The 18,925-nt window shown below is 41.1% G+C and overlaps 2 protein-coding genes across 7 annotated transcripts in view; both read left to right on the top strand.

The window, feature by feature from the left end:
* The first annotated feature begins 1,573 nt into the window (after positions 1–1,573).
* KBTBD8 (kelch repeat and BTB domain containing 8) lies at positions 1,574–12,103 on the top strand. Its single transcript, XM_080605922.1, has 4 exons — positions 1,574–1,781; positions 3,752–3,962; positions 4,581–5,695; positions 8,453–12,103. Exons 1-4 carry the CDS (start codon positions 1,766–1,768, stop codon positions 8,914–8,916), a joined length of 1,806 nt encoding a protein of 601 aa, XP_080462048.1. The 5' UTR covers positions 1,574–1,765; the 3' UTR covers positions 8,917–12,103.
* Positions 12,104–12,247: 144 nt separating this feature from the next.
* The window catches only part of LOC308200336 (monocarboxylate transporter 2-like), a 41,236-nt gene continuing 34,558 nt past the window's right edge, over positions 12,248–18,925 (top strand). For all 6 annotated transcript variants that reach the window (XM_080605926.1, XM_080605927.1, XM_080605925.1 and 3 more), the window contains exon 1: positions 12,248–14,612. The gene's annotated coding sequence lies outside the window, so the exon portion shown is untranslated. The remainder of the gene's footprint in view (positions 14,613–18,925) is intronic.

Below are 18,925 nucleotides of genomic sequence, written 5' to 3'. Positions count from 1 at the left end.
AAAGATAAGCCATTTCAAGAAATACTTTTACTCCAAAGTACCAGTTCAATGCAGTACCTATATTAAAAAACATTCTCCCTTTCGCTTCTGCATTTTGAACACTAATCCAGGCCAGCCTAAGTGTCCACACCACAGGAAATGAACTGCATCAGGCAATATCATTTGCTGAAAGGTAAGAGTGGCGGTATTCTCCCTTCCCTTCGTTTTATATTTCTGGGGACAATTTCACAGGCCATGCCATTGCAGAATGGGGAAATTGGAAAACTGCAGAATCGATTTGCAGACGTGTGGTTCTATTTTCTTTTACACCTCCTTCATCAGAGCCTCTATCATTCCTGTGTTGTGTACCATTATTATCGACAGCACCTGGACACCACTGATAATTGCTAAACTAGGGAAAAGCTATTCCTTGCAAGTGAAAGCAAAACCATGTATGAAGCAGTCGGATGACACTGAGCAGTACTGTTCTTGCCTTTAAATTCATCTGCTTCAGAGCACTGGTAACATACCCATTGTATGTTGTTGCTGAGAGTAAAGGGAAATGTATTTTAAACACTCTTATCTAAATTGTTTTTGGTGCGTTTGCATTTTTTTTCTTAAGTAAACAAGCTTCGCAGCTGAACAGCAAAGTTGTATTGAATCTGTTTTGATTTAAAATATAAAAAATACGCTCTCCTTCTGAATGCTTCCAGTACATAGCAATTCTTCTCTTGTTAAGTGCATTTCATAAAGGAAAAAAGTATTTCTTCCACAGCAAACTTCTGATAACGCTTCAGTTATCAAAACTGAAACTAGTGGCTAGTCACGGCAGAAAGCCGAAACCAGCTGGTGACTAGCGGCCACTTTGCTGCTGGGAAGGAGAGAGAAACGTGCTTTGTGGTATTAAAAGGTCATTGCCAACAAAATGGTTGCTTGTCTGCTGGAGTCATCCAGCTGCTCTCTCCGCAGGATTAGTACAGTTGATCTGCCTGGCTCTGACGTGCTGGGGGCGCAAACACAGGGAAAATAAATGATAATAAAAAAAGACTGCTGTCATAACAAGCTTGCAGACCATGTTCTTGATTAAAGCCCTAAAAAGTTCTGGGCCTTGTGCTCTTGATACTGCCCTGCCCTTGTGGCAGCAGTAAGGTGGTAGATCAGGTTTCTCCATTCCTTGCTTTTCCAGCGGTGGCCATGGTGGCCAATGTCCCCAGCCTGCTGGGGGACAGCTTTTCTCTCCCTTGGGGACTCAGGGAGTTGTTCCAAGAGCGGCAGGACGGCGCAGACGGGACAAAGGCAGCACAAAGCAGCGATTCTGAGGGAATTATTTACACGGAGGGGCCATTTCTGCGGGGTTCCCGTCGCAGAGCCCCGAAGCCCACTCTCAGCGCGGGGCCTGAGGGCCCCAAAATGGCGGCTCCGCCCCGCGCTTCCCGCCTCCCCGTTGCTAAGCGACGAGCCGAGCCCAGACCCCCCCCCCCCCTCCCCTCCCCATCCCGAAAACTACAACTCCCGTGCAAGCGCGCCGGGACGGAACTACATCTCCCAGCGCGCCCCGCGCTCCGGGAAGCGGAGAGACTCCCTTCGAGTCCCCTTGCACTACATTTCCCAGCGTGCCGCGGGGGCGCCGGCCAATCGGCGCGCCCCAGGTTGGGGGGTGCGGCGGCGCGGGGTTGGCTTCCGCGGCGGGCAGGGCGGCGGGGAGGAAGCGGCGCGGAGGAAGCGGCGCAGGTGACATTTCCTCGCGGGCCGCCCCCCTCCCGCTGCCGGAGCTGGGGCCCCGAGGATGGCAGCGCTAGGAGGTGGGGGCTGCGCGGAGAGAGGGGCCGGGGGGGAGCCGCGGTCGGGCTGAGGGGCGGGGAGGGGCCTAGGGGGGGTTGAGGGGGGGGGATGTGGGGGTAAAGGGGGGGGAAAATGGGGTAAAGGGGGGGAAATGGGGGGATCCTGGGGGTGTGGGGGGGAATGGTGTGAGGGGAAGGCCGAGGGAGGGTGGGGGGGAAGATGGGGGGGGAGGGGAGGAGGTTGGGGGGGAGGGGGAGGTTCTGTAGGACCCCTCCAGGGGGGCTGGGGGGGTATTTGGGGTTTGGGGGTGTCATGGAAATAAATGGACGTGGAGAGTTAGGGGGGTGGTGGGGAGGGCGGAGGTAAGGCATTGAGGGGTGATAAGGCGTTGGGAGGGATGACCCTTCACTGGGAAGGGAGGTGGTGAAAGGGAGCAGCAGGGTTCCCCAGCCGGACGTCTGGGTGTCGAGGGGTGAGCGGAAAGGCTGGGGCTTGGGGGTGAGCATCGGGGCCTGGTGGGCGCTGGCAGCGCTGGAAGGTGGCTTGGTTGCGTGTGCACATACCTGAGTGCCCGGCAGGGCCGGAGGAAAACTATTTTGAACCCTTTCAGTGTTAGAAAGTAAACGAAACCCTTCAGCAACGATAGCTACATCACACTTTTACTGTACATCAAGGCTCGGCTAGGTAGGAAACCTTGGCATCCATATAGAAAAGTATTTTATTTCCTTGGAACCTCCTCACTAGCGACTAACATTTGTTTCTGGAAAAAAAAATACGAGTACAAATTCTCCCCTTCCCCCGTGATCGGTGAGTTTTGAATGCTGGAGCTGAGTTACCGTGATCAACCCCCCTGTTGTAAATTTTACCCTGCGTTACTATCTTATTTGAAAAAAAGGCGTTTTTTATTTTGAAGGCTTTTCCTAACAGTTATTTGAAGAGACTCTGACAATATTTGGCCCCAAGCCCGCCATGAAAAAAAAATGTGCCCCACAGCAGATCCCTACTGACCTAATTGTGGCTGTGCTGAAAGCTGTGTCTGAGTTCCGAGTAAGAGAAGCTCTAACTGCTCTACATCACCGTGTGTTAGAACTTAAATCTCCCGTTCGTAGTCGTTGTTGCTCATTACTTGTTTTTTGCCCGTTCTGTCTCCCTAAATTAAGGTATTCAGTGTTGCGGTCAGCAACATTACCTGACTTGCAGCTCTTACCACCTAATGTTTTTCTTTTGAGTTCTCCTTTGTTGTTGTTGCGTAAAAATCTTGTTGCTATTACGAAACAGGTTTTTGTGCTTGAGATATTGCTCAATTTTCACTTTGGGATTTACTTCATTAAGCATATCACGTGTTACTTAGAAGCTTATGCTCCACTTTGTATGTTTTCACAATTATATGCGAGTACCTTCACACCTGAGTAATTCTAAATGATAATTGTATTTTAGTCGTAAAGAAGAACATGTAGCCATACGTTTATTTATGTGAATTTATCTAATAGCTTTGTTGCTCGACATATTTACTGTGTCTTCATGAGTCTACTCCATTAGTCATCATTTGTGGAAGTTAGGAGCCAGTTCCTTTTTCGGTGTAAAGTTAAACACATGCGTACAGACTTGTGAAATGGTGACTTAGGTTGTGGGCTTGGTTTTCTCTTCTGCATTCTTTGTTCTTCTCATTCTACAAGTCAGTAAGCATCGTGATACCTTCCCCCCGAGTGATATCTAATAAAACATTCACACAAATATTTAGTATTTTTCCTAAAACTGGTGGATAAAATTTTATAGGTTAACCTACACGGTAGACTGGGGAAGGGGGGGTGAGAGGGAAACAACCTTAGATGCCCTTATATTTTTACTTGCTCATGGGAATGTTAGATTTGCCGGTGATGGATGACAGCACTGAGGAGGTACAGAATATTAATTTGTGCTAACTCTCATTTGTTCAGGCGTGCTTTCTCTCTTTTTTTTTTCTTTAATTGGTTTCAATTTTGTTTTGTAGAACCAAGTAAGTTTTCACAAACACTGAATGGAATTCCTTCTTCAAACACAGTCAGCAGTGGAATGGACCCCTTCCATGCCTGCAGTATTCTTCAACAGCTTAAAACCATGTATGACGAAGGACAACTGACAGATATTGTGGTGGAAGTGGATCATGGGAAAACATTCTCCTGTCATAGGAATGTTCTTGCTGCAATCAGTCCTTATTTCAGGTACAATAGTCCATTGTTCTTGGGGTGACTAAAAGTGGAATTATAAATTATTTTCATTAAATGACAATTAAAAAAACCCACACCTATACCAATATTCCATGTAACTATTGATGATATAGCGCAACTAGTAAACAAATATTTGTATTCCCTTAATGTCAAGGAATTATCAAAGGAGAGTTTCATTGGACAAAATCATACAATTTTAAAAGTAAAACCCTCCCGTGTTAAAAGTATCTTCATACAGTAACAGTATAGTTAAACTACTTGTTTCCCTTTAAAAATTGTATATTCTGTCATGCTAGAATATGCATATGAAATAACACGTTGATAGTTGAATGCAAAGTCTTGGATATGTCAAGAGCTTTGCTTGTAAAATGAATTTTAAAACGGGATTAGTGAGATAATTAAGCAAGAAATTCCAGCTTGCCATATTTGTTTCAGTAAGTCTGAAACTGATTTAAAATTTAGGTTCCCAAGCAGAGCAGCGTAACATCAGTGATAAATGCGTTTGTGCGGATACAAGGGCAGGCGCGTTGGGATTAGCTGTGCAATATGATTTCTTACACCTGTAGCTAGAAGGTAATTACAAATAAACTGCTAAATATTTTTCTTTTGTAGATCTATGTTCACTAGCGGCCTTACAGAGAGTACCCAGAAAGAAGTTCGTATAGTTGGTGTTGAAGCAGAGTCAATGCATTTAGTATTGAACTATGCATATACCTCCAGAGTAATGCTGACAGAGGCCAACGTTCAAGCTTTGTTCACTGCAGCTAGTATCTTCCAGATCCCTTCCATACAAGACCAGTGTGCTAAATATATGATCAGTCATTTGGACCCACAGAACTCCATTGGGGTGTTTATCTTTGCTGATCACTATGGTCATCAGGAACTCAAAGACAGATCACAAGACTACATTCGTAAAAAGTTTCTGAGTGTCACCAAAGAGCAAGAGTTTCTTCAGTTGAGAAAAGACCAACTCATAAGTATACTCGACAGTGATGATTTAAATGTAGACAAAGAAGAACATGTTTATGACAGCATTATAAGGTGGTTTGAGCATGAACAAAATAAGAGAGAAGTGCACCTTCCAGAAATATTTGCCAAATGCATCCGTATGCCTCTGTTGGAAGAGACATTTTTAGAGAAAATCCCTCCCATGTTTGCACAGGCTATGGCCAAAAGCTGTGTACAAAAGGGACAACATAGTGCCAATGGCTATACACAACGGCTTGGAATGACTGCTTCTGAAATGATCATATGCTTTGATGCTGCCCACAAACACTCAGGAAAGAAGCAAACAGTGCCTTGTTTAGATTCGGTCACAGGGAGAGTGTTTAAACTATGCAAGCCACCAAATGACTTGAGGGAGGTTGGAATTCTTGTATCTCCTGATAACGATATTTATATTGCGGGTGGTTACAGACCAAGCAGCAGCGAGGTCTCCATTGACCACAGAGCAGAGAGTGATTTCTGGATGTATGATCACTCTGGCAATAGGTGGATCCCGAAAGCTCCTTTGTTGCGAGCCAGAATAGGCTGCAAATTGGTTCATTGCTGTGGTAAACTGTATGCAATAGGTGGTCGTGTTTATGAAGGAGATGGGCGAAACTCTCTCAAGTCTGTGGAGTGTTATGACAGCCGGGAGAACTGTTGGACAGCTGTCTGTCCAATGCCGGTAGCAATGGAGTTTCATAGTGCTGTGGAATATAAGGATAACATCTATGTTTTACAGGGTAAGGTGCCTTGACTGACTGTGTGGTGTTTGATTGGAAGTGGGGGTTGTTTGAGCCAACTGTCTCTTCTTAGAAGCACCGTAGAAAACCCAAATTTTCTGAACATCTGAAGAGTGCCCTGGGACAACGGAGTGGGAGAAAAGCTAGGGAGGGCAGTGAGGTTGTTGCTGCAGTTCTCACGCCTTGGGAATGCGTCATCAAGTTGTTGTACTGAGTTCTTGCACAAATGGCAGTTTTGGTGGTGTTCTAAGTCAACAATTTAGCATTAAATCTCACAATGAAAATGCTGTATTCTTTATCTGAGTGGAACGCACTAATGTTGAAGAACAGCTGTTGTCATGAAAAAGCACTTAGCATTTTACTTAGCTGAACCTGTGAAAACTGGTGTCTCGTCTTTTTTTGGTGACTTGTAAAAACTGATTAGCCACGGTAGGCCTTCCCTCTCTGCCCATCTCTGCTTTTTGAAGTCAGCTAGGTAACTAAGGAAGATGATTTATCTTTTTCTAATTAGCTCGCACTGTCTTTCCATCCTATCTTCCAATAAATAATCAGACTTACTGGTTTATTGCATCTTGATTCTTAAATTAACGACTTAGGCACAGTTCTAGCACCAGCAGTGATAGTTCCATATTTGAGATTTATATCAGAATAACCCGTAAAGATTAAAATAAGTATGTTGACAATGATTTAGTACCAAGATGTACATGCAATTGAAAGCGGTGTGATGAAAAAGATGCTTGTGGTTATTTTAGACTGGGAATTACATATTCTAGGACTCTAAAAAGGATCGTTATGGGAATGGATAAAATAAAAAAGGGAAGAATAATATATTTGATTTGTGGAGATTTTATAAAATATATATTTCTGCGTGCCCAAGCTTCATAGCAGTCCATGCTTAAGAGCACTGAGACTGGTATATGAGGCTGTGGTAAGAGTCCCAAGAAGCAGAAAGAAAGATTGGGACAGGGAGTATCTTAGTTTTGTTTTTGTTAGGCCCTTTTCTGTGTAAACATTTGCAGAATTTGGGGTCTTGGATCTCTACCAACCCCCCTCTTTTTGGGTCCATCTCCATGCAAAGCTGGACCACAGGAAAGAAACGTGTTGGGGAATACTGTAAGCTGCTTGTTATTGATCAGAAGTCAGCCTGATTTCTTGATGTTGTGTCCCTGCCACTCAGTAAGGTCGGAGGGTTTCCACAAGACCTGCAGGTGTTTTTCTTCTTTCATTTTCTTCTTTCCATATTACATCTGACTGGTTGTGGCTCTAAATTAAATTGTGTTAAAATAAGTTTTCTCAATCTTTCTCTCCTGTTGGATTAACTGTGTGCTTTAGATCGTTTAAAAAGGAGCACTGAGGAGTCTTTAACTTAACAGAATATTTGTTCATTTTTCAAGTGTTTCTTAGAACTGCTAAAAAGTGGATAACATTTACAGAGGTATTATAACCTACAGAGTAAGAATGCATTTTTTTTTTTTTTTTTACAAATCATGGCTGCACTACTCTGTGTTTCAGTGGTTTTAATGGCATCCCAATGAAGTAGCTTATTTAAGTAAACATTGAGTTAACCAGCAAATTAAATAATTTGCCACAGAAAATAATCGAATTCTCTATTTGAGTGTGGAAGATAAAAACCTTGATTGGGCTGCACTCTACTAGTGTATAAAAAAGTTAATTTTCAGTAATTTTCACAGACAAAGCTCACAAGTTTGAAGTAGTCCATAAGGATTGATGGGAGCTGTAGAACGCAAACTGGAATGCAAGCATCAGTCATAGGAGATTATACTGTGGAACAAAAATGAATAATCAAAAAATGCATTATCTGTAAGACTTAATGTCTTAAGTTATATTCCACGCTTTTAACTCTATTATTTCTGTATTCTTTGTTAAACTTGAGGTGCTTTCTTACACTGCAGAATAGTTTAAATTCTTAAAAATATCAATGTGAAATTTATATATAAAGTTGAATTATGTTAATATTTGGCAAACGTTAGCCCTTTCTTTCCCCCGAGCTTCATAAAAGGCAAGGTGGGCTCTATCTGTGTTCTTTTTATCAAGTTTGCATCTGAACTTTGCTGTCTACAGTCTGCATGCGCTACTCTGTGCGCCCAACAGAAGAGGTGCCTTATCTGATCACGAAAGTAGTGATGAGTCAGTAGCTTCAAACGAGTCTTCACCTGGCATCCTTTTAAGCAAATCAACCTTTTAATTTCCAATCAACCTGTTGTTTAAAATCCTTTTAAACAAATCAACCGAAGTGTGTAACCAGGGACGTGATACAAACGGCTTCAAAGTCTGGGTAGTAGAAGATGCACTATTTGCTCAGATTTGACAACTTTCAAGCACAGAATTCCAAGATTTTCCACAGTCTGTAGATGCTGCTTATTTTGTGAAGATACTAAAGAACAAAACAAATACTTCGGATGTTTGAAGACTGGAATCTTGAAAGGTTTTGAGTCAAACTCTTAAGCGTGCTTTAGAGGTAGTAAAGGAGAGCTGGGAAACATGTAAAACACTGTATTTGTGGTGTGCTTCAAATTCCCATCAGCTGGGTTAGAAACTCAAAGTAGCTTGTACTTATTTTTTGTACGTTGAAGGAAGCAGATGATGATAGATTTTTGTCATGAGATCAGGGCTTTTAAAAATTGGTAGACTCTTTCTGTGTGTGGAAGACCATAGCTGAAAGCTTAGTAGCGGTGGAATTGCTGTTACGGAAATGAAGCATCAGTTTTATGTTTTATTTTTCCTCTCTCTTTGCAGGAGAATTTTTTCTCTGCTATGATCCTCAGAAGGATTACTGGGGGTTTTTGACCCCAATGACTGTGCCTAGAATCCAAGGCTTGGCAACTGTGTACAATGACTCCATCTACTACATAGCTGGAACCTGTGGAAACCATCAACGTATGTTTACCGTAGAGGCCTATGACATTGAACAAAATAAGTGGACTCGAAAAAAAGACTTCCCGTGCGATCAGTCCATTAATCCATACATAAAACTCGTACTCCTCAAAAATAAACTCCACCTGTTTGTCAGAGCTACTCAAGTCACTGTTGAAGAACACGTTTTCAGAACCAGCAGGAAGAATTCGCTCTATCAGTATGATGAGGTTACCGACCAATGGCAGAAAGTATATGAGACTCCAGATAGGCTCTGGGATTTAGGCCGGCATTTTGAATGTGTTGTTGCTAAGTTGTATCCGCAGTGTCTTCAGAAAGTTATTTAAATTTTTTTTTTTTCAGTAACAGGCCTTAGTGCTTTCAGTGGTAATCTGATGCTAGAGAAAACATGTCTTAAAAGAAAACAAAGAAATTCAGTATTTATTGTAAGCTGAAACAGATAGGTTGTTTTTTTTTTTGTATGTGGGGATGGGTGCTCTTTAAAGGTTGCAGTCTGGGGAGGGAATTACTGGTTCAGTTTCATATTTACTGATATTTTCCTGGGAAATGAGAAGGAGGTTACAAAGTGCAATTATTAGCATTTTTTTCTGGTAAACACTTAATCATGTCATACTTGAGGGGTGTTTTTGTGGTAAGAGCAAATTAAGTGGAAGAGCCAGGATAACTATGCACTACAGTGAAAGAAAATCTAGCATTAGTAGCTAAGGATGTCCAAGCTGTTTTGAAGTGACTTTTCTTTTTTCTCTTTTTTTAAATACGGGTAAAATTTGAGGCAATATCACTAACTTGTGTTTTTTTTTTTTTAATTTTAGATTGAAATTACATAGAGGAATGGTAGATCCTGATTCATAATGATCTTTTTTCTTTTTTTGTACTGCTTTTGAAGTCTTCTAAAATGTTTGTAATGTTTGTGCACTACAGTTTGGGAGAAAAACTCAAGCCAGAGTTGGAACATGGAGTACCTTTGCCCTGGAAGGAGGCCTGTTCAGTTTGCTTTACCACTTCCGTCTATGGATTTTTGTTGAAGTTGAGCTTAAAGATATCGAAAACAAATCCCAACACCTCTTTTTCTGCCACTTAGGTGTAGTGCTGCAAGAAAAAAAAAAAAAGAAAACATTTTTAACACTGCTTAAAATCTTTTTTCATCCCATAAAGGGCTTTAACCCAAAAGTTGATGGTGCTAGTACATTTTTAATACTTGTTTGTCTGAAATGGGCTAACCTTATGCTACTGTTTAAGACAGCCTGTTATTTTTCATGGAGTGTGTGTCTGTTTTCAGGCCCTGTTCTGTCATCATATTGTCTTTTTTAACATAACATTTTTACTGTAGTGGTATTCTTGCACAGATTGGTGACAGGATATGGCCTTAATAATATCGAAGTTTTTTTGTGGAGTGTTCATTTTGTCTCCACTAAAGTGCAGTGCTATGTGCAGTGTTAGCATGTGCTCCAGTAACTTTAAAATGTGTGGCTTAACTTTACACATCATCTTTTTCTTCCTGTGATCAAGCCCTCAGATACCTTCTAATTCATTCTGATCTATAATGTGAAAACTTGCACTACTGAGCTGTCTTCGTTACCCAGTGTATTAAAGAAAAATTGACAGTAAGTGTCCATGGCTTAATCTTAGATGCTAATTTAGAATAGGGATTCAATATATTGCAACACTTTTCTCTATGTATTAAACATTTAGCTTACTTTTGCAGAAGTAAAAATTTTCCAAGTTCGGCCTCTACTTCAGTAGTTGAAAACTGGATGTAAAAGGGAAAAGAGGAATCCTAAAACTTATCGGCTATAATTTGCCAGGTTTGATTTGCTACTGGTTGAATTTTTTCCAGAGCTAGAGGTGTGCGTTATCTTACTCTTTCCTATTTTCTCAAATTGACCGCAGTAAACCAGTTAACTTGAAATGGCAGTGGCCACTGCTGGCTGTAAGTTCTTACCATTATCTGGCTTAGCAGCTGATATTTGAGTAAGCCAAATATTTAGCTCCTTAATGCTTATCCCCCTGGCATGGCTGAGGATTTGGATAATGTTCATTTGCCATGTGGTTTGTCTGTTCCCAAATGGAACCTTTGATTTACAGAAATACTCGCCTGGTTCTGTTTCTTAATTCTTGCACAAAATGTTAGAAAGGCAAAAACAAAACAACAACAAAACTGTGAAATGAAAAGGAAAAAAAAAAATGCCTCTTTGCATTACATACCTCATCTTCCAGAGATTTACCAAACCGCTTCTTTCAAATGCGAGCGCCTGATTTTTTTTTCTGAAATAAAGTTGAAGTCGACAATACTTGCTAAGGCTGCATTATACACCAGTGTTGAGGTGTGTTGTTTCTTTGTTTAGTTTTCTTCTGGATACCGTTTTATATATATCCATAGCCAAGAATAAGAGCTTGTTTTAAGTTCAACTAATTTCATTTTTCAAGTTATCCTTAGTCCTTGGCTAGCTCTTTGCGCTGTTGTAGGCCTCTAGCTGCAAGCTTTCTGAAGCACCCTCCCTAACAGTGTTGCATTTGTGTGTAAAACCATTCTTTTGCAAAGTGTTATGTAACTTTTTCTTTTTTTTTTAAAGCTTGGTTGAATATTTACAAGACTTCTTGCTGCTTTTTGACAATCTTCTATATTTATTTAGTAGAACAAATTTCAATATATTACTTGAAACTATGAAATAGAATTGAGTTAGCAATTGACTGGTCATGTGATGTGTAGAAGTACAATATGCTGTGGTTAATTCTGCAGTAGGTTTGTTAATTTTGTTTATCTGCACTAAAGTACGAAGATCTCCATTCTGTTTAACCATTCAAACTGAGGGTGTGATCCAAGTCAGTAATGTGTTTTTTTTTAAGAAGCTAAATCCTGGAACTTGCTGTGGGAGTAGAATATACTGAATCTTTTGCATGAGGAGTTCGTTGAGACAGTAACGTAGCTGTGAGATTTTGCCAATTCTTAAATGCTTCTACATTTTGCTGAAAGTCAGATTCCTGGTAAAGTTTTTGCTTTAGAGTCAAGCTTAAGTAAACTTGCACAGCACAGAAAAAAAAATAATTGCACCAAAGGTACTGATAATAATATTTAAACAGTAACCTATAAGTTTTCCCCACTTAGTATTTTTCTGCGTTCATTTACTGCCCTTTTATTAAATTAATTTCTAGCATTGTAAGGATTTACATAAGCGTGAATCTCTTTCAGAATTATTAATTACTTTAGAAGGAAGCATTTTGTAATTTCCACTTGATTCTATCAGTAAAACTTAGGCTAACTAAAAGCAATTTTGGTGCACCAAACATGCAGTGTTTGTATGTTCTACAAGAAACTGAAGAGCTCCCTGTTCGTAAGGCTGTTTAGAAATGGCATCCAACATTCAGTGCTCAGGTATGTTAGTAAGAAGTACTGTAGTCCTATGAGGGCAAATGTGTGGATTTTTAAACATTTTGCCATAATTGCACAATTTTGCATTTTTACTTAATGTCATGTTATGTTTCTTAAAATAAACCTATTGTTGAAATACAGAACCGGTTGCACTCAATTGTGATAAATCCATTGCATAATTTTTAGTAAGTTTCTGAAAATTAACCCTGTGATATCACTTTGTTATTTTCTAGGATGCTTTTACCATTCAAGTATTGGGTAACTACAACTATGAACTCTAACCTGGGGACAATTTGGACTCTTGGTTACTATTTTATTAGCAAACTCCAGAGACAGCATGAAAGCACAGCCAATCATTAAGATTGGAAGAGACATTATCTTTTAGATGATAAAAGCATCCTAAACTCAGTTCTCTGTCTCCTGTTTCCTTGGGTTGGAGCACCTTTGTTCTGTCCAAAACTCAAAGGACTTGTAAGGAAAGATTCCCCAGTGCTGTATTAGAGCTTAGCAACACACCAGTATGTAATCAACTGTTGGGACTTAAAGAAGTTAAGAAAGAGCTGAAGCTGGCAAGAGGGGGTAAAAAAAGACCTCCATCTGTTATCCCCAAGAGAAAAAATTGTGTCAAAGTAAAATAACGAGACTGCAAGAAAAAACCAAATTGCATCGACTGCCTGAGGATAAACTGAATTAACTCAGGGTCCACAGTTTGGACAAAGCTAAAGCTGCAGAAACTAATTAGAATTACCTCCTTATAACTTTGTTTGGTTTCAAACAGAGGGGGGAAAAAAACTGAACTGAGCGCTTGTAGCAGAAGCCTCAGAGAATGCCTTGCTCTTCAGATGTATCTGAATGGTTCTGCTGCTTAGCTGCACTGCTCATGGCGCCTTTGAAAAGTCATCAGGGTATTTGCGAGTTAAGTAGTAGCCGTTATCTGGCTTATAAAACATGTTCATGAAGATGTCTGCAAATTTTCAGCCAAGTCATAAAAGTCATATCTGGAAGATATTCTTGGTTTATAATGTCCAGGGAGAGGGACCAGAGCCAAAACTGGGATAGGAGTAATTCAGCCATAGTCTTTGATTCCCAAACTTTTCTTCTGCTATCGTGCTTAAGGATAAATGAATTTGCCTCAAGTGCCCCAGCTGTCCTAGTGTGCAAAATCCTCTTATCACTTGGCATGTGTTATAATGCAAATGTACATGTTATAGTGGGTGGGAGGGGGCAGATCGTTTTTAGCTGTGCTGGTTTTCCTTTCAGGCATTCTTTGGGAACCAAAGCATGTTATTTTGTAAGTATCTGCTGGAGGAATGAAATGTGTTCACGCCCCAAAACAAAATGACATTACGTAAATAATCCATGAGGTTTGCTCCATGGTAATCCACTTCTGTGAATCCACACTGGTTCTTCGTTGTCCCAAAGCCTTCTGATCAGCCCCTAGAAGCACATTCATGCATGTTTCTCGGGGGCGTATCTTGCAGTACGGCACCCGTGCAGGCAGTAGATGAAGGAATAAACACCCAGGCGTTGCCTTCTCCTTATCTTCTGGCAGCATGCAGACTGCTCGCTGCCTCTACAAGGGGGCAGAGTGAGGCCAGCAGAGCTTGAACCCCTCCCCTTTTAACATCTGGGTAAGGTCCTGCGTGCCTTGCTGCTGATCTGCATGTTTCTGTACAAATGATAATGCAAATATCCACTGTAAGAGGCAGGTATCTATTAACTTTAGCTAACTTGGGGTGATCAAGCTACAGTTTAACAAGTTACTTCAGGAGAAGGAAAGCTAACAAACCGTTTACAACATCTCTCTTCATAGTGGACTTTCTGAAACATAGGGTTGTGTTGCTGAAAGCTTTCCCTTTCCAATGGTAGCAGTAGGATCTCATTCCTCTTTAAGAACCTAATTTCATGCACAACCTGTGCAGACCCCTTACATCTTTAGAAGGTTTGGCCCTCCGAATACAACCTAAAACAGGTTCTACCTCAGAAGATGAGATGTGTGTAGTAGTAGACCCTGGGCCTGATCAAGCACAGGTCTAAAACCCCATATACATTCCCTCATGAAATAATGCTAAAAATTTACATTTGGAGAACACTTGGCCAGACTGGTTTTGATGATTTTTATTTTTTTTATTATTATTATTATTTATTTTGTTTTGAAGGACTGCACAGCTTCCCACATGCCATGAGCTTTGAGCAGAGAAGGTCTCGATCTCCCCGAAGAGGAGCGAAGGAAGTGGATTAGATGACGCATGATCTCCTGCTCTTTATATCACCTGAGCAAAACTGAGGTATTCCCAGAGAAGAAGGAGCAATGCTGCAAGCAAGTCTATACGGATGGGCTGCAGGCCGCCCCTTCCTACACACCGTGGCCCCACAACAGGTCATGAAGAGGAGGCTGCGTGCCCTGACAGCGTCACTTACTGGCCCTAAAGCGTGGAGTCTGACCTGTTAAAAGACAGTATGTGCTTATTTAGATCTTGAAGTGTCACTGAGTACCAGCAATGAAAACATATCTGTAAAACATCAACCAAAATAGTACCAAATATACCCATTTAAAGGAACGCTTTGTGTCCCCGCGTCTCCTTAGACCTGCACATGATCTGTCTGCGGATCGGTTACTGTCGCGGAAAGGTGGCAACGGGCGGTTTTAATGTAAGAAAGTACAAATTGTATGCTTGGTTTGTGCCAACGTTTGATTTTTTGCTCATGTGTGTATGTTACATATATTGTATATGATTATCAGTGTTCTGTTCTATTTCTTTGAAATCAAGATGGTGGGTAATATATCGGCTGTAGAAAAATATTTGCAAGTAAATTTTGTATTATTTCATATTCTTCTGGTTTGATTCTGGTCATATTTCTTCAGTAACAGATTTCTTCAAACACTCTGAGAAATAAGTTCATAGGCAGGAGCATTTGGTGAACATCAAATTAACTTCCTCTAACAACCCAATAAATGAAGTGAAATGCTTAAATTGTGTTTGCTCTGCAAATTTGCTTTTTGTTTTTTTACTTAAACAACACAAAGATGTGCCATGTTTTACATCAAAAACTAATGTGTGGAGAGCAATGCTAAGATAAAGGAACCACCTGATTAGTTACTGAAATTTCAGTTTTTTATAGGCTAATGAACCAGTAGAGTTTCTGTTTCTCTTGTCCATCTCAACTGCTGATGGAACTGACCAAGGCTTTCCAAATTCATTTTGAAAAGTAGTTTGAATAGTTTGCTATTGTGTCTGAAATGCATGCAGTCACAGCTCAATAACTATCAGCAGAAAATCTTCACAATTGGGGCAATTCCTATTTTTTAAAAAAGAATGTCCAGGTTGAGAGCCTGTTTACTTAAGTATCCTGTGAGCAAGAGCAGGTGGTGTTTGTTGAACGAGTTGTTAGAAATTATTTAGTTTGTTCTGATTACAATGGACACTTAGGATAATAAATTCCCCAAAGTAGTTCACCATTCTGGAATGGGGAAGAACCAAGGGAGCTATCGAGCTGGTATCTGCAAGAAAAAGCCTAGCAGCACAGAAGCTACTTAGTTCTAAAAGTCCAAATGAGTCCCACCCTTTCCAATGCTGTAGTGTTGAAAGAAATGACTCCTGTGAACTCTAGGTCTGGTGTGATTGCCATCTCTTCAGCCGGCAGCTTCTGATGACCTCCTGCAGGGCAGAGGGCCGCGTACACCTGGAACAATCTGTAAGGAACTCTCATAGCACCTGTAGCAGTGTTTAGGGATTTATTCCATTTAGAAGACAGAAAAACACCAAATCTACTTGTCATGTTTCTGGTGTAGAAAGTTGTAAAAGTCTTAGAAACGCAGCAGAAATTAACATCTGGTGTAAGCCGTGACCAGTGAGGCAGGAGGAGCTAGATCATACCAACTTCTGTCCAACTGGAGTTCTGTCCCTGGCAGGGGGTTACTGGTGGCTACCCAGGGAAACGAGAACAGAGCAAGCTGTTGATGTTCCCAGTCTCGAGTAATTTGCAACCAGCAATGCCAGAGGTGTTATCGTTGTTTAATAGCCCTCAGTGAACTTCTCCCAGGAATGTCTTGCTGCCTTTTGACCCTCGGTGACTCTTCAGCGTGCTCTTACTGTTAGGTGGTAGAAAATCCTTCTAAATGGGAGGCGTGCATCCCGTGTTTGTGAGAGGAGCAGCTGAGCTGGCTGTGACTGCGCTGGAGAAGCCTTTCTTATTAATGTAAACCAGGAGCTACTGCATGGTTTTAGGCCTTTGTTGTGCCCTTGTAGGGAAGATACTTTTGTTGGGCCAATGCAAAATAATATGCATGACTGCATGTGGCTACGAGGCAGGAAATACAGGCTCCAGCAGATGCTGACTTGCAAAGTCAGCTTGGATGAATCATTTTTCTCGTTGTCTTTGTTTACCTTTCTGCTGGGTTTTCTCCTCAGTTTGGATGAGAACATTGCACAGGCCTGCCTATGGTCAGCTTTTTCCTGTTTTTTCTTGTACCTAAGTAGTGTGCTGTGGTGTTTGGATTATAAACGTGGCAGGGGAATGTTTTAAATCCCCCAAATGGGGATTTGCAATGTAAGTCTTACGGAAACATTCCTACTGAAACTGGGTTACATAAACCTCCACAAAGTGCGTGGCCACGTTGTGAACATTGCTCTTTCAGTAGCCCAGTTCCACTGCTTGATTTACTGGTAACAAATTCAGGAATTTTCCATATCCCCTCCTCTCACTCCAGGGTGAAATTTACCCTTTGTTAAGTGTCAGTGTGGCCTATCAATCCCTTCCTTTGTTCCTTAGTGACCAAAATAAGTCTGACGCAGGATTTTAGGTGACCCGGGGGTCATGCAAGAGGACTTCAGCCAGAAGGTTAAAATTGCCATGGCCAGACTGGCAGTGATCTGTTGCACTGTATGCGAAGTGCTCTGGAGGAGAGCAGGAGCAGAGCCTGCAGAAACAATTCCTAAAGAAAGAATGAGTTAATAATAACAGCTAGATTTAATTTCAGTTCCTCCCTTTGGTTTTCTGTAAGAGCTAGCCTTGATGTAGAAAAGCTGGACAATGAATTTGATACCATAATCTGTTTTTATGCAAATGTCCTCTCAATAAATCTCCTGTTAAACAGAAAATGAAATTAAATGAACAAATATATTCATAATGTTAGACTTCTAAAGGTGGTGTACAATTAGTCAGAGTTTTACAAGCAGAATGAATTGGTTGTAATAAAAAATAACCTTTCTTGTTAATCCCTGAGAATATATTTAAAGCCCAGGCTCAACCTTTTTAAATGACTGCCAAAAAAGATTTGAATTTGAGGAGCCTGAGAATTTTTGCATATCCTGAACTTTGGTAGACTGTGAATAACAGATATGATATTAAATTAGGAACATGTCCTTGCTGTGCTCGCCCGTTAATCAATTCTATTTTGCCTAATTTCAGAGCCTCTAGGATATGTCAATATTTTTGGGATCTTGGTATTCTCAACAATGTTTGAATGGCTTAAATTGGGTAGAATAGCCATAAGTGAAAGAAATGGCATGATGAAATGCATATCTCTTAAGTAATAAAATCTCTTAAATGTCTTGTCAATGGACAGTCATTCCAACCGCACCACTATTACTCTTTAACATGAGTTTCCTTCTAAAATCCTACCCAAGAGTAATGTTAAAATAATTTGAAAAGACAATGCACAATATTTTTCATATAGAAAAAAAATAGATGACGGGAAATAATAGGTTCTGCATCAGAACAATTTGTCGCATATTTTCAAGATCTGTGGAGCTGGGGCACAGCACAGCTCTCCTGTGGCTGCACAGCTCCCGCCCCAGACTCGCAGGTGTGTGGCCAACACAAAGCACAAGCAGGACTAGTGTTGGTCTGGGCACCTGTGATAATCCCAGGCATGCAAGGAAATAAACTGGCTTTAATATGAAGGGGAATTAGGCAAGATGATTTCTACCACACCTGCCTTTCATCTTCCAGTGAGGATTCTGGGCTGTAAATGATAGTCCTCCCGTGGGTCTCAGTGAAGCGCAGTGCAATCCCTCCGTGCTGTTAGACTGGATCTGACCACACGTCCTTCTCGCCCACAGCACCTGGTGGTGAGGGTGAGGACAGGACTGACGTGTGATCATCCCTCTCCAGCGTAACCTCTCAGCAGTGATGCTTTTGCAATACTGAGTGTGGGCTTAAATAAATAATAATCATAGAATCATTCAGATTGGAAAAGACCTCCAAGATCGTCTAGTCTGACCTTAATAAATGCTCTTAGATCAAATGTAAGTGGTGCTGAACAGTCTCAGCCTGATCAAAAAAACAGTAAAGAAAGGTTATGATGGAAAAAAAATCAACGGTTATCTTTGAGGTGAATGAAAATTTTCAGTGGATATCCCATGAAGAATGTTTTGCAAAGGGTTTCCTAAACACGTCCCTGTATTTCCTGTAATATCTGGAAATCTCATCCAAAAGCAATGAGGTATTCTCTTTGTCCAGGGCAGCTTTTCTTTCCACAACCTTTAGTTGCAACAGGAATGACCAGCAGTGTAGGGTGGATAAACCTGGGTTAGTGAGTTAGTAACAGTGACAAGAAGGAGGCTCTGGGACAATATTTTTTATGAGAGGAGTAGAAAATAAAAATTTTGGGCAAGCTGAGAGTTTACAAACCAGATTTCATTGTATTTATACGTCATGGTTGAACTGGCTTTCAGCTGCTTCTGTTAATGCTGTATGTTCAAGTCACGATCTGGGGGTTCCCCAGCATACAACTGAGGCAGGCGAGGGGAAACGTGTCTGCCTATTGTGTGTGCACCGGTTGTCCAGGCATAGGGGGAGCACGAAGCCTGCAGCATGAAGCCCCCATATTAGTGTTATGGCCTGACAGCTGTAAAAGTAAAGGAAAGAAGGCATGAATTCAGGAGTTTGTCTGTAGACATATCATCAGCTTAAAATAATAGTTTTTTTCCTTACTGTTCCAATTGGGTACTCCTACTTAC

The sequence above is a fragment of the Anser brachyrhynchus genome, assembly GCF_964034855.1.
Source record: "Anser brachyrhynchus genome assembly, chromosome: 10".
Taxonomy (NCBI): Eukaryota; Metazoa; Chordata; class Aves; order Anseriformes; family Anatidae; genus Anser; species Anser brachyrhynchus.
This window is presented reverse-complemented; position numbering and strand designations above follow the sequence as displayed.

What these genes read in the sequence shown, in the direction of transcription:
- KBTBD8 (XM_080605922.1), top strand. An exon ending in GCAATCAGTCCTTATTTCAG is followed by an intron (nt 3,963 to 4,580) that starts GTACAATAGTCC and finishes TTTCTTTTGTAG; the next exon opens with ATCTATGTTCACTAGCGGCC. An exon ending in TAACATCTATGTTTTACAGG is followed by an intron (nt 5,696 to 8,452) that starts GTAAGGTGCCTT and finishes CTCTCTTTGCAG; the next exon opens with GAGAATTTTTTCTCTGCTAT.